A 13,609-nucleotide genomic window follows, 5' to 3' on the forward strand; every position below is an offset into this window, starting at 1 on the left:
GGTTTCTATATTTTGTGACTTAACACATCGCAACGTGCGTCTTTTTGTTTAACATTTTTACGTTCGTTCTAAATTTGCGAGTTAACACGACGCAACGTGCGTGTATGGGTGAACGTTTTTACATCGTCTATTTTTTCCCCGTTTTGACAGGTTTAACATAACATGCGGGTCCTAGATTGACTTAGTTTATAACTAAAAGAATCCCCGCCGCATTGCGGCGGGTCGCAATCCTAGTTTATAGTTAATATAAAAGAATGTCCCTTTCATGTCATTTATTAAATTATTAGTTACTTGAATAATAAGAATTGCCAAACAACTTATTATCTAGTCATTGCTAGTTTAACAAAAATATCCACACAATAATTCCTACTGCTATCATCAGCTATTATTTAATATCGCATAACCAGTTCCAAAATGCACATCCAAACACCCCTAAAAATACATTCATTGTGGAAAAATATCAGTAAACCTGGATTTGGCTTGGATCATTTGAAGGCTGGTGTGGAGCCAATCCTGCTCGTTACGACCCGAGCCAGCTAAGCGTGGCTCACTTTCTAATCGAGTCGAGCCGACTCGGCTCAGTTTAAATCGAGCCATATCGAGTGAGCTTTTTCCAAGGTATATCCGAGCGAGCTTTTTCCAAGCTATATCCGAGCGAGTTTTTTCCAAGCTATATCTGAGCGAGCTTTAAGCCGCAAGCTTTTTGGACAACAGCTCTTGCCTAAGCCCCAGGACCTGTCATTGCAAGAAGCAGAGTAAGTCGAGATAACAGTTCTCGTTTGACGTTACAAAGTCGAACAAAAAAAAACCTGTAGTGAAGGAGGAAAAAAAGACGTAATTAACAAAAAAGACAATAAAAGTTGTAGGTAAACAATATTAAATGAACAAAATAAGACATAATATTGAATCACAAGTTTGATGGATTGCTAAAGGGTACCTTACTGAAAACATATGTAGTCCAAGTCAAAACTGAACCTATGGTTCCATTAAAGTTCCTACTATGCTGGTTCCATTCACGATCCTGATCCCGCTTACCACCATAACCATGATGATAAGAACCATCTCCACTGAATGTGGCCCGCTATTATTCCTTCTATACCTTTGTTGTTGCCGGTCATTACCATTATTCAACTGTGACCCCAAGCCCCCTTTTTGCGGTTCGACGTTGCGCGATATCTCTCACAGAAGACTCCATAGGAGTATTACCAGATTTTCCAGAAGCGTTATGAGGACTTTCATTTTCGATTACCAAATCTTAAAAAGTAGTATTTTTTAGCAAAAACTAACATATAGATATTTATGCAGATTCTACACTCTATGCTCTACAGTTCTAAGGTTTTGATTCTATTGGGGACAACAAATCTATTCATCAACAATATACATCACATTTCAATCCACCAGAAATACATTCTTTTTTACCTAAATTCATCATTTTTAACTACAAATTTAAAAACCCCAGATCAAAAGGACACTCTTTTTATACTAAATTCATCATTTTAACTACAAATTTTGAAAAAAATAAGCCAAACGAAAGAACAGGAAGTGTTGGGTTAAAAAAAGTCAACTTAATCAAACTGATTAGGTATTTTATGCCAAAATTAAAAAAAAAATTATAAGAGAAATAAACGAAAGACCTTTTCCATACCTTTAAACACATTCATCATCCCTTTATGCCCATCATCTTCTCCATTTAAACCGGAAGATTTGGGTCAGATAAAGTCAAACATACATTGATAATCAGAGAAAAGTACACATGTAAACTTTCAAATGCAAGAGAAAAGTACACATGTAAACTTCAAATGCAAGATCTTAAGGTGCGTAACATAAGATGAAAAATGTCGAGATAAATGATTGAAACAGAGAAATATTTAATTCAGGTCAAACTGCTTGGGCCAGGTTTGACCCATTCAGTTTTGGGTAAGTTTTCCAACTTGATCCATTCAAAGTATTTGTAAATTTAATCTAACTGACATAAAACCGTTACAAAATAGGTTAAATGGCACCTCTACATCAAGATAATCCATAAATTGGCATAAAGTAGAAATAAAAGCATCATATTTTGAAAACTATTTTCTATACTTACACGTTAGGATGATTGGGTTCCATAACAACCATTCCAGTTTGGGTATTGATTTTGGCATCTAACTTCGAGGTTCGAATGAGATTCAAAATCCACCTTTCAGCATCTTCATAGTTTAGGTTTAGTTTCTCAGCAAGCACCCTGAATATTAAACGAAACCATAGAGCAAGATTCAGATTTCTTCATGCTCCCAAGCACGAAATACAAACAGTATATAATGAACAAAGTTTGTACCCCATGTCAAAACCAGCAGCACATATAAACTATAACTAAAAAGATGCACAGGTAAAGCAAACCTGCACTGTCCAACGGTGACATGGTCACCTTCTTTCACTCGGAAACATGGCGAAATGTGTGCTGGGATGTTTGAATGGCGCTTCTCATAACTTCATACAACACATAAATCTTGTGAATTGGATTAGTTATGGATAAGTACACTGGTAAATTGCAGCAAAGGGTTTTGAGTCTGAGTCTAACCGCTGATACTTCTTCACATAATAGAGGTAGTCCCGATGAACAATAATGGTCCTAACCCTTTCCGCACTGTGGCAAGTACCAGCAAGAATACGACCTCTAATGGAGACATCACCAGTGAAAGGGCACTTCTTGTCAATGTAAGTTCCTAAAGTAATCAAATATCGTATCATCATCAGTTACGTTAGTTCACCAAAACTAATTAGTTTGCAGCACAACAATTCACAAAAAAAATTCATTAGTTGGGTTGTAACAATAATCATGTTAGCTGGTACTAATGTAGGTTCGGTTTTGATAGCTTGTAACTTGAAACTGGCCACTACAATACCAATAATCTTGTAAAAGCAGATAATGATATTATATGAACATTGCAAATAATAAGTAAAAATGACATTGCAAATTATATGAACATCTCCTCACTAGAAGAATCAAAAGATTCCACTGAAGGAGTCTTTCTAGCATGTAGGAAAATAAAAATAATGATCAGAAAAAAGAGACAATGTTATAAAAGCGGTTGCTAAACGGGCCGTGTTCATGGGGTGGGGATCGATCCTGATCATATAAAGTTAAATAATTATATATTAGTAAATGACAGTTGAGAAACAAATAATTATCATTATATACTTAATATACCAACTAACTTAAAAAAGAAGCTTAAAACACATTCACAAGTTTATATCAACTTCATTATATTATATGATTCTCACAAAGACATTTTATCGAACAGGTGGTATGCATACTTTCAAAACAACGTATTCATCATGTCTCAGAAAAATGTCGGAAATTCTTTAAACAAACCTAAAAGAATAATGTAATCTCTCTTAACTGAACAACCCTTTTACATAATCCTTCCATTCCCGAAACACAGTCCATATATTTCACCCAAGTGATCACTCAACTTTACAAACCATTTCACTTAAACCGACTTGCATTCTTGCGAAAATAGAAACATTCACTCAAGTACACTAACTTTAGCATAGAATTTCATAGTAATCAACATTCATTTGCAATGGAAATTCACAAGAAATATTTTAAAAAGTCAATCAACCTACTTGACTTTCTAACTTTCTAGTTAGTTGCTATCCAAATTGAAGGATAAAACCAGCCTTTTGGGGACCAACAACAATACAAAAAGACAATTCTACTGGTCCCTAAAGTAAACATCAATTAACCAACTGGGGTAGCCCAGTTGGCCACCGACACCCACCTCTTCCCAGAGGTACCGGGTTCGAGTCTTGGGAGTGGCATATGTCGTCCAGGGTAAGAACTCGGCATGGGGAAGTCACCGCGGAGCTAGCTTGGTCGGGTAGCGGCTCCCGGAGTGAGATCACTCCGGCGATTGGGAGGACCGTGCACTATCCCCCCCCTAAAGTAAACATCAATGATCCTAACAATATCAAGTCAAAATCACAAACATATGACCTAACCCTAGTCAATATCCTAACAAATCAAATGGATGGATCATGGATGAATCGATATTGACCTAAAATCAAGATTCAACACCAACTACAAAAACATAATCAACATCAATAAAGATATTTGTATTATAAAAAATCGAAAAAACAAAAACACCCAAAACCTAAAATTGAACTTGAAACATGAAACAGATTAACAATCTTTGTTCAAAATAAGTTACGAATTACGCAAATCCGATACAGAAACTTACCATCAATACAATCCATCTGTGAAGTAGCAGATGACGAAAAAGTAAACATGTTTCCAGAAAGTAATGTGGCGGCAGCCGGTTCCTCCACCGCCTCCATGCCGAAGAAACGGTTGTTTTCACCGAAGATTATATAGATACCCACATATGAACCCTAGAACTTCAAATTTGTGTTAAAAAACAAACTGAGAAAGGAAGAGCAAATATGAGAGGGGGATTTCTAACCTTGAATCTGTCATGATTTGTGAAGGAGGCAACATGAACTACCGATTTGAGAAAGTATCAGTGCCGATTTGAATATGTCATGATTTGTGATAGTTTTTTTCTTTCAGAGGGAGAGAGAGAAGGAAAGGGAAAGAGGGCAGTGATATTGATTCCCTGGCATTTATTGAGCCTCCTTCTCTATTTTGAATTTTGAATTTTGACTTTCAAATTTCAAAATTCAAATTAAATGGTATCTATATAATATAGATATATATATATATATATATATATATATATATATACACAACAGAATTATGACATAGCTCAGGAGTTGACACGTATGCAGATTTATATCAGCCTCTCATCTCTTTTTATAGATTATATAGATATATAAATTATTAGTGTCCTCTTTTTGTTACACTTTATAACCTTAATTATACTTTATAACCTCTTTTATTTAATATTGTTATTATTATTTGAAATTTTGTCTTATTATACTATATCTAACAATTATTAACCGATTAGTTAGAAAAGGTCATTAGAAAGCTAAAACTTGTCTTTGTTTATCATTTTTTTATTAGTTCCTTGACGTAATTGCGTGTGATAGTGATATGTGCCACAAGTAGGCCTGTAAACGAACCGAACGAACACGAACATAGGCGTGTTCGTGTTCATTCATTTAACTTTAACCGAACCCGAACCCGAACCCGAACACGAACACGAACATATAATCGAACACATTTTTTTGTTCGTGTTCGTTCATTAAGAAATCGGGCATGTTCGTGTTTGTTTATGTTCGTTCGTCTAAAGCCTTAACGAACACACGAACATAAACGAGCACAAACAAACATAAAAAAATTAACTGAACATATTTGAATAAACATAATATAACATGATTAAAGAAACAAGTCTAATATATTACATTTCATCCGAAAACACATCTAAATAAGTGTTCATAGATATACTAATTAGTTATATTTATATAAGTAGTTAGAAAACCTAATATTTATATAAATATAACTATTTATGTATTTATTAAAATTTAAACGAACATAAACGAACGTTCACGAACATAAATGAACGAACATAAAAGAATGTTCACGAACATAAATGAACGAACACAAGGTGTGTTCATGTTCGTTCATTTAATTAAATGAACAAATTTTTTTGTTCGTGTTTGTTCATTTGTAAAATAAACGAACATAAACGAACTTCCCGCCGAACAAGTTCATGAACAGTTCATGAACGTTCGGTTCGTTTACAGGCCTAGCCACAAGGACACCAGGCCTGCTTACAGGCCTAAACGAACTCTCACGAAGCCCACAAGGTTACTGGATTAAAGTCTTCAAACCGTTGCTGCACTTTTTATTTTTCAACATTTAGTTTGAATAAGTAGTTTCATGCACATGTTATTTAATTACTGTATGTATTAGAGCATCCACAACAAGACCTACTAAAAACACCTAAAAACATGTCCAGTATCTTTCAAAAACATCAAAAACCCACCTAATAAGAAAACATAAAAACATTGCCACATCATCACCACCTTTTTAATTTTTAACCACACATTTACACCACTTATTCTCTCTCTCTATATTATATATATTAAAAGTACATGGTGTGAGATTAAATATATTATTAATATAATATTTAATCTTTTAGCCATTATAATCATTTATATTATATTAGATCAAAATATATTAATAACCTATTAATAATTAGTTGGTAATTGTTGATGGACCATATTACCCTTATTAACTAATTAGGTTTCCTCTTGGGTGTATATATAAGGAGATTATTAGAGAGTTTAAGGGTTACACAATTTAGTGAATCAATCAACCCTCATAACATCAAATCGGCTCTCTCTCTCCCAACCGAAACCTCCCTTGTTTCGGTTCATCACCATCATAACTTTACACCCTAAGGAGGAACCAGATCATCCTCATCCTGACATGTATGTCGAACTCAATGGCTGCATCTCTGACTGGATTCTCTGCTGGCCTGTCTACTGTAACAGGTATGTAATTCATGTTTTCCATAATGTTTAAACAGAACTGATCAACATGTGGTATCAGAGCATATGTTGATAAATCAGTTCTGTTTTCGTATCCATTATACTGGGATCAAAATCTGGAAAACAGAATTTTGAAAGTTTATAAAAATCATGGCTGTTTTCGGTTTTTCATTGTGCCGAAATCGCTGTTTTGAAATAAAGGGTGATTAATCATGTCACCCGAAACTAATATGGGTTAATTTTATGTCCGAGACCAGTTTGAATCATTAAAATTAAGGTTTCGGATCCCAGAATTATATTTTAATTTTTTAGGGTTCATCATATTGTTTTAAGAAAACTTGAAAATTCATTAAGTTTTGGAATATAATCCGGATTAGTGGGTGTTTTACTGTTTTTGATCTGAATTTTATCTATTAAAAATTTCGGAAACTGTTAAAAGATAATCAGTTATAATTTTCGAAATCTTTGAAAAGTTTAGATCAGCAACAAAATAGGAAACATTATCCCACAATCCCTAAAAGTTCGAGTTTTCAGTTATTATCACAATGACAGCTATTAACAGTGGGCTCGAGACCATCAGATTATGACTCGAGACCATCAGTCTCGACTCGAGACCATAAGGTCTCGACTCGAAATCATCAGGTTCTCAAAACTTTATAACTCGAGACAACAGTCTCGACTCGAGACCACTGAAATCTCGACAAAGGGCCTAAAATCTTTACAACTCGAGACCATCAGATCTCGACTCGAGACAAAGGTCTCGACTCGAGACCATAAGGTCACAACTCGAGACCATAAGGTTGCGACTCGAGACCAAGGTTGCGACTCGAGATCATAAGGTCACAACTCGAGACCAAGGTTTCGACTCGAGACCTCATAACTGACTCGAGATCTCATAACGCAGTCGAGACCTAACTCGAGACCTGACTCGAGACCCCATTACCTTAGGCTGTTTCATGTGAACTAAATTTCGGCTTGGGGCTCCGCCCCGAACCCCGTGCACCACCAACGAACTCACCGCGGAGTTCGATCCGCGCTAACAGGTGGTTTGCTATTAAATACTTGGTTTTGTTAACAGTTAATTAACTAAATCAGAATCAGATAATTTTTACAAAACCAAAATAGCTTAACTTGAATGAGCTTCTGATGTATTAATTCTGGCCAAAGCTGATTTAATACATCTATTTATTGTTCAAGTATTATAAAAGCTATGTTGAGTATGCATTACAAACGTGAAATGTCTTAATTCTGGCCAAAGCTGATTTAATTCATTTATGTTTAGCATGATTGACAAGTGCATAACTAAAGTGATTGTCTCATTTCTGGCCAAAGCTGATTTGTCACGATTACTTTGCACACATACTTAAATGATTACACTTCTGGCCAAAGCTGATTTGTCTTCGTTTAAGTAGAATTTTTTAACTAAGTCTATTATTTTGATGTTAGTAATAGACAATATCACAGCTTCATAATTAGAATGGTCATTATTTATGCATGCCTTAGTATAACATGCCCTTAGATCACACTAGGACTTCTTTCTTAGTATCATAACTTGCTCATCTTATTTCCACTATCAGCACCCAATTGCGGGATTCCACCTTTGACTGGTGATAACTTTGCTGAATGGAAGGATGCCCTCATGCTTACACTAGGATTGCTAGACTTCGATTATGCTCTTAGAGAGAATAAGCCATCTGACCTTACCACTCAAAGTACTGCTGCTGAGCAGATAGTTCATGAAAAATGGACTAGGTGTAACCGCATGTCTCTCATGTTCATGAAGCAATCCATTCATAATGCTATTAGAGGCACCATTCCTGATTCTGAAGATGCTAAAACCTATCTGGCTTCTGTGGAGGCTCAATTCAAAGGAACATCAAAAGCACACGCTAGCACTCTTATCCTCAAGCTGGTAACGACTAAGTATGATGGGAGGAGCGGCATTCGCGAACACATCATGATGATGCATGACATGGCCAATAAGCTGAAAGGGCTAGAAATGGAAATCAGTGATGGTTTTCTTGTTCACTTCATCATCACTTCGCTTCCTTCGTCCTATGAAGCATTCAAGATCAATTACAACACTTAGAAGGACAAATGGACGATGAGTGAGCTGGTCGCTATGTGCGTACAGGAGGAAGAGCGTATGAAGATGGATCGCACTACTGATGTTGCTAACTTCACCACCTCCAACTCTAAAAAGAGGAAGCACAATCATCAAAGGAAGGATGCTTCTAAAGTTCAAAAGCCAAATCCTAATACAAGTGCACCTTCCAGCTCTAAGAACTCCTTAGGCAAACCCTATTGCAAGTTCTGTAAGAAAACAGGACATAAGCAAAAGGAATGCCCTGACTTCAAGGAGTGGCTGGCTAAGAAAGGTAACGATTTTTTCATGATACTTGAGTCCTTTAATTTAAATGTTCCTGCTAATTCTTGGTGGTTTGATTCTGGTTCTATGGTTCATGTAACTAACTCTACTCAGGGATTCCTTTCAATCCGGAAGCTGGGAAGAACCAAAGAACACTTAAAGTTGGGGATGATCGGGAATTAGAAGTGAAGGCCATAGGAACATTACAATTATTTTTGAAAACTGGTTTATGTATTAAACTTTATGACACCTTATATGTTCCTGAGGTAACTCGGAACCTTGTATCAGGACCAAAGTTAGACATGGACGGTTTTGTGGTTTCTCATGGTCATCGCAAACTCTCTATTCTCTATGATTCCGTTGTTTATGGTACTGGCATTCTGGATGGTGGTCTCTATAGATTAGCACTAGATGATAATTTTTCTAAATCTTTGTTGTCATATAATATTAATGAATCACTCGCAAAGATGAAACAGATTCGAGACTTAGAGACTTCATCCATGTTGTGGCATCAACGTTTAGGCCACATCTCAAAAGAACGATTAAATCGTCTCGTAAAGGATGAAGTCTTACCTCCTCTCGATTTCACTGATTTTGGAACATGTGTCAAATGTCTTAAAGGCAAAATGACATCAGCAAATAAGAAAGGTGCCACCAGGAGCTCTAATTTATTAGAACTCATTCACACTGACATTAGTGGTCCCTATCAAATCGCTGGCATCACAGGACATACTTCATTTATCACTTTCATTGATGATTATTCTCGTTACATGTACTTGTATCTTATTAAGGAAAAGTCTGAATCTCTTACAACTTTTAAAGATTATAAAGCTGAAGTTGAAAAGCAATTAGATCGTCAAATTAAAGTTGTGAGATCAGATAGAGGCGGTGAATATTATGGAAGACATACTGATGTGGGTCAAGCTCCTGGTCCATTTTATGAGTTTTGTAAGGGCCAGGGGATTGTGAACCAATACACCATGCCTGGTACACCTCAGCAGAACGGTGTCGCTGAACGAAGAAATCGTACCCTTATGAACATGGTGCGCAGTATGTTAGCCAACACTAATTTACCATTATTCCTCTGGACTGAAGCGTTAAAAGCAGCTGTTCATATACTCAATAGAGTTCCTTCTAAGTCTGTCCCTAAAACTCCTTATGAACTTTGGACAGGAAAGAAACCGAGTCTTAAATATATGAAAGTATAGGGCTGCATTGCTGAAGCAAAACTCTATAATCCTTTCCTAAGGAAACTTGACCATAAAACAGTTACCTGTTTCTTTATCGGGTATCCTGATCATTTAAGGGGTTATCGTTTCTATTGTCCTTCCCATGTCACCCGTATTGTTGAAACCAAGCGTGCTGCGTTCCTGGAGGATTTCAAGGTCAGTGGGAGCAGTACCAACCCTTACGAAGAATTGCAAGAAGTACAAGACGCGGGGGGGGGGGAGACTCGTCGCTTACCATTACTCTGTTTACTCCTCTTGTACCCATGCAACTGCACCTGAAGCCACCGCACAAATTCCATCTCCACAACCAGAACCCGTTATACCTCATAACGAAGGCACATCAAACGCTCAAAACCAAGACAACGCTGATCCCGATATTCAACTCAGGAGGTCATCCAGGGAAAGAAGGCCTACTAATTGGGATGATTATGTTACCTACCTGACTGAAATGGATACTGGAAAGCTCAATGATCCTATCTCTTATAATGAAGCCATTAGCAGTGATCAGTCTTCTGAATGGAACAAAGCAATGATTGATGAGCTTGAATCCATGAAGAAAAATGACGTTTGGGATTTGGTCGAATTACCCAACGGTGTTAAACCTGTAGGTTGTAAATGGGTGCTCAAAACAAAACTGGATCCGAATGGGAACGTTGAACGCTACAAAGCGAGATTGGTTGCAAAGGGCTACACTCAAAAAGAGGGAATTGACTATCAAGAGACGTTTTCACCTGTCTCTCGTAAAGATTCATTAAGGATCGTTATGGCCCTAGTAGCTCATTTTGATTTAGAGCTGCATCAGATGGACGTCAAAACTGCTTTCCTTAACGGATGTCACACCCCGATTTCCACGTGTCTCACCGGTGGGCCCGGTGGGGGATTACCGTGACGATGTTGGCAACAATATAGTCAAACCACACAATTATATAATGCACAGCGGAAGCATAAGATAAATATATAAATTTCAACCTCTGATCGTAATATCAAAATGTATTACAAGGGTTGGATATATCCACAGTGGATCGTAAATAGATATAAAGTATTGTTCCATCAGATACTGCAATCAAGCTTGCGAGACTTATCCCGACGCTAGGGAGCTAATACCAGCCAATTACGTTTAGGTACCTGCACTTAATCTTTTTGGGGAAAATACGTCAGTTTACACTGGTAAATACATTCAACTGACACATTTGAAAATGTTTATTAAAAATTGATTTGAATGCACAAGGCACAAACTCTTTTATAACTTGGGAAAATTCATAATGATCTTGTGAACGTTTTACATGTTCTTTTATGCGTTCAGTAGCCCGGGTCGTGCCGGGTTAAAGATTTATAGACACACCACGTTTGCGTAAAACCGTAGTATAAAAACCAACGGCTACGTCTTTTAATTTTAATGTCGACACTTTATACCGGGTGTACGCCTACACCGGGATGTCGATGGTCGTGGCCATTTCGTAAAATGATGCCGAGGATATCCGGGACAACGGTCATTAAACCCCCCAAAGGCTTATAAGCAACAAAACTGTTTAAATGAGCCGATCATATTTAATCAATTAACCACCTAAGCGATGGAATTATATAATGCTCAATCAAGCGGTGTTAATATACCGTAACCCAAGCCCATATAGGGGAAATAAGTTAAAGTATTTACCTTTGCAAGTATAAATCCTTAATTTAGATCAAGTCACCGATAGCTTTTACTGGGGCTCCTAATCTGGAACGAAGGTTTTAATTAACCTCTTAGAATCCTAACGGTCCTTGTATTAGCCGTAGCTTAAACCGGTTGATTCCGATATATAGATATGGTTAATTCGCACGAAAAGGCGAAAACCGAGAATGGAGTATGATTTGGACCCAACAAGTTCAGTGACTTGTTTTATATGGGTTTATAGTTCATACTCTGGATTTTGGGGTTCAAATAATATAATTTGGCCCATATCGGCTATTGCACGAAAACTAGTTCCATGAGCCGTACCGTGTGCGCAAATAGGCGAAACGGTTAACTATGAGAGTCGTACGCTTATTTCCTAAGTCAATATGCCTTAAAAGTATTTTGGTATCAGTAGGATACCTTCCGTGACGCCCGTAACGAGTTTAAGTTAATACTATGCCCCGTAGGGGCTTTTTGGTCATTTAGAGACTTTAAAAGGCTTTTCGAGTTCTACAGGAAATCTGAGTTTCCCGAACAGCTTATAAAGCTTAAAATACTTTATTTATTATTTAAAACCAGTGGCAACTGGAATAGGGTCAAAAGACCTTGTAGAACTCCCGTTTTGGCCAAAAAGGGCATATTCGGTATTTACCGAACCGTAGCCATAACCGCAGGTTATGAGCAAGGTAAAAATTATTAAAAATCTCTAAAATTCCCAAAATATTATTTTACCACAGTGGGTAAAAGTTTTGGTGACGAAAACTTGGGTTAGATGGGCGTTATGCTAATTGCGCCGTTAATTACAAAACTTTCTTAAAAGTGCGCCTTTTAGCATAACTCTCATTCTAGACCTCGGATTGACGTGAAACTTTAAGGACATGCTTATAATTTAATAAGCAAGGTTTTGGTCCGTTCACGTGTCCGAAATACTCGTTTTAATTTTAAAAGGCCGTTACGGTCAACTTTTAGGCGAATGACGGAAATACGTAAAAGACTCGGATAACTCATGAACCGACCACAGAGGCGTATACCAACATGTGACCTGGTCCTAAGAGAGTCCTAAGGTATATTTATACCTCACTAAAACGGGTCAGAACTGAAGTCAAAGCAAAAGTCAAACTTATGCGACTTTCGGCTCCGAACCGGTTCAATATAGTAAATGATCGATTCAAACGAGCGCAAACAGGTTTATATACTTATTATCATGTTTTATGATTGTCAAAACAGGTTCCATAACATATACATTACAGATTATGCATAAATCGCTAAAATAGCTTTCTGTTGACTTTTTAACCGCACGTTTGACTCGACATTTGACATAGTTAGAGTGGTGATCAGGGGGAACCATTTTAGAGGTTTATTACCCACATAAATACCAACTCATAACCACTTTTGATTCGTCATAAGACTGAACCATTACTGATTTGTTGTAAAGTCAAACCGTAGTTACGACGGTTTGGTTCTTAGCCAAATACTAAGCAAATGTGGAACCACAAAGGTTGAATTACTTACAGAAGCTTAAGAGAAGACTTAAGAACACAGGGAAATGCTTTAGAGCTCTTGGAATGATCAGATGAGTGAGTTTTGAATGTGATGAATGTTGTGAGCACAATGGTGCTATTTATAGCCAAGAACAAGGCCTAAAATCATTACACAACATGCTACTACTGATCATGATGATGGGTAGGTGTCCCCTGAGTGATATGGGTCAATTGTAGGGTGCCCATGCCTCATTGATTGAGGTTTGATCGTTCAAATGGTCCAAAGGCCAAGTAGTTACAACAATTCTGCATCTGGGCACTTTACGCGACCCGCGTGGGAGTTCCCATGCACTTTAACGCGGGTCGCCTAAAGTTTAAATATTAGGCGTGTTATTTAGGAGGCTCGCGGCCCGCTTACACTTAAGCCTAACCTTCACGCGGG

The 13,609-nt window shown here is 37.2% G+C and overlaps 1 protein-coding gene across 3 annotated transcripts; it reads right to left on the bottom strand.

The window, feature by feature from the left end:
• Nucleotides 1-1,775: 1,775 nt before the first annotated feature.
• On the bottom strand, nt 1,776-4,581 carry LOC110882662 (40S ribosomal protein S11). 3 transcript variants are annotated; one of them, XM_035975248.1, is made up of 5 exons: nt 4,443-4,581; nt 4,221-4,371; nt 2,558-2,702; nt 2,377-2,466; nt 1,776-2,221 (listed from the first exon to the last, which is right to left on the bottom strand). In XM_035975248.1, the coding sequence occupies exons 2-5, from the start codon at nt 4,315-4,317 to the stop codon at nt 2,080-2,082; spliced, it is 474 nt and encodes a 157-aa protein (XP_035831141.1). In that variant the 5' UTR covers nt 4,318-4,371; nt 4,443-4,581; the 3' UTR covers nt 1,776-2,079. The 3 variants fall into 3 exon arrangements, with proteins under 3 accessions (XP_035831141.1, XP_021986320.1, XP_035831142.1); XM_022130628.2 differs by having other exon boundaries at nt 2,315-2,466; XM_035975249.1 differs by having other exon boundaries at nt 4,221-4,377; nt 4,443-4,577.
• Between the last annotated feature and the right edge of the window lie 9,028 nt (nt 4,582-13,609).

Source organism: Helianthus annuus, chromosome 7, assembly GCF_002127325.2.
Source record: "Helianthus annuus cultivar XRQ/B chromosome 7, HanXRQr2.0-SUNRISE, whole genome shotgun sequence".
Classification (NCBI taxonomy): domain Eukaryota; kingdom Viridiplantae; phylum Streptophyta; class Magnoliopsida; order Asterales; family Asteraceae; genus Helianthus; species Helianthus annuus.

Bases quoted from the DNA above. Each gene is read 5' to 3' on its own strand.
- LOC110882662 (XM_035975248.1), bottom strand. From the start codon at position 4,317: ATGGAGGCGGTGGAGGAACCGGCTGCCGCCACATTACTTTCTGGAAAC. The intron at 2,467-2,557 runs GTTAGACTCAGA...TGTTGTATGAAG, and splicing joins TATGTGAAGAAGTATCAGCG to TTATGAGAAGCGCCATTCAA. The intron at 2,222-2,376 runs GTTTGCTTTACC...TTTAATATTCAG, and splicing joins GTCACCGTTGGACAGTGCAG to GGTGCTTGCTGAGAAACTAA.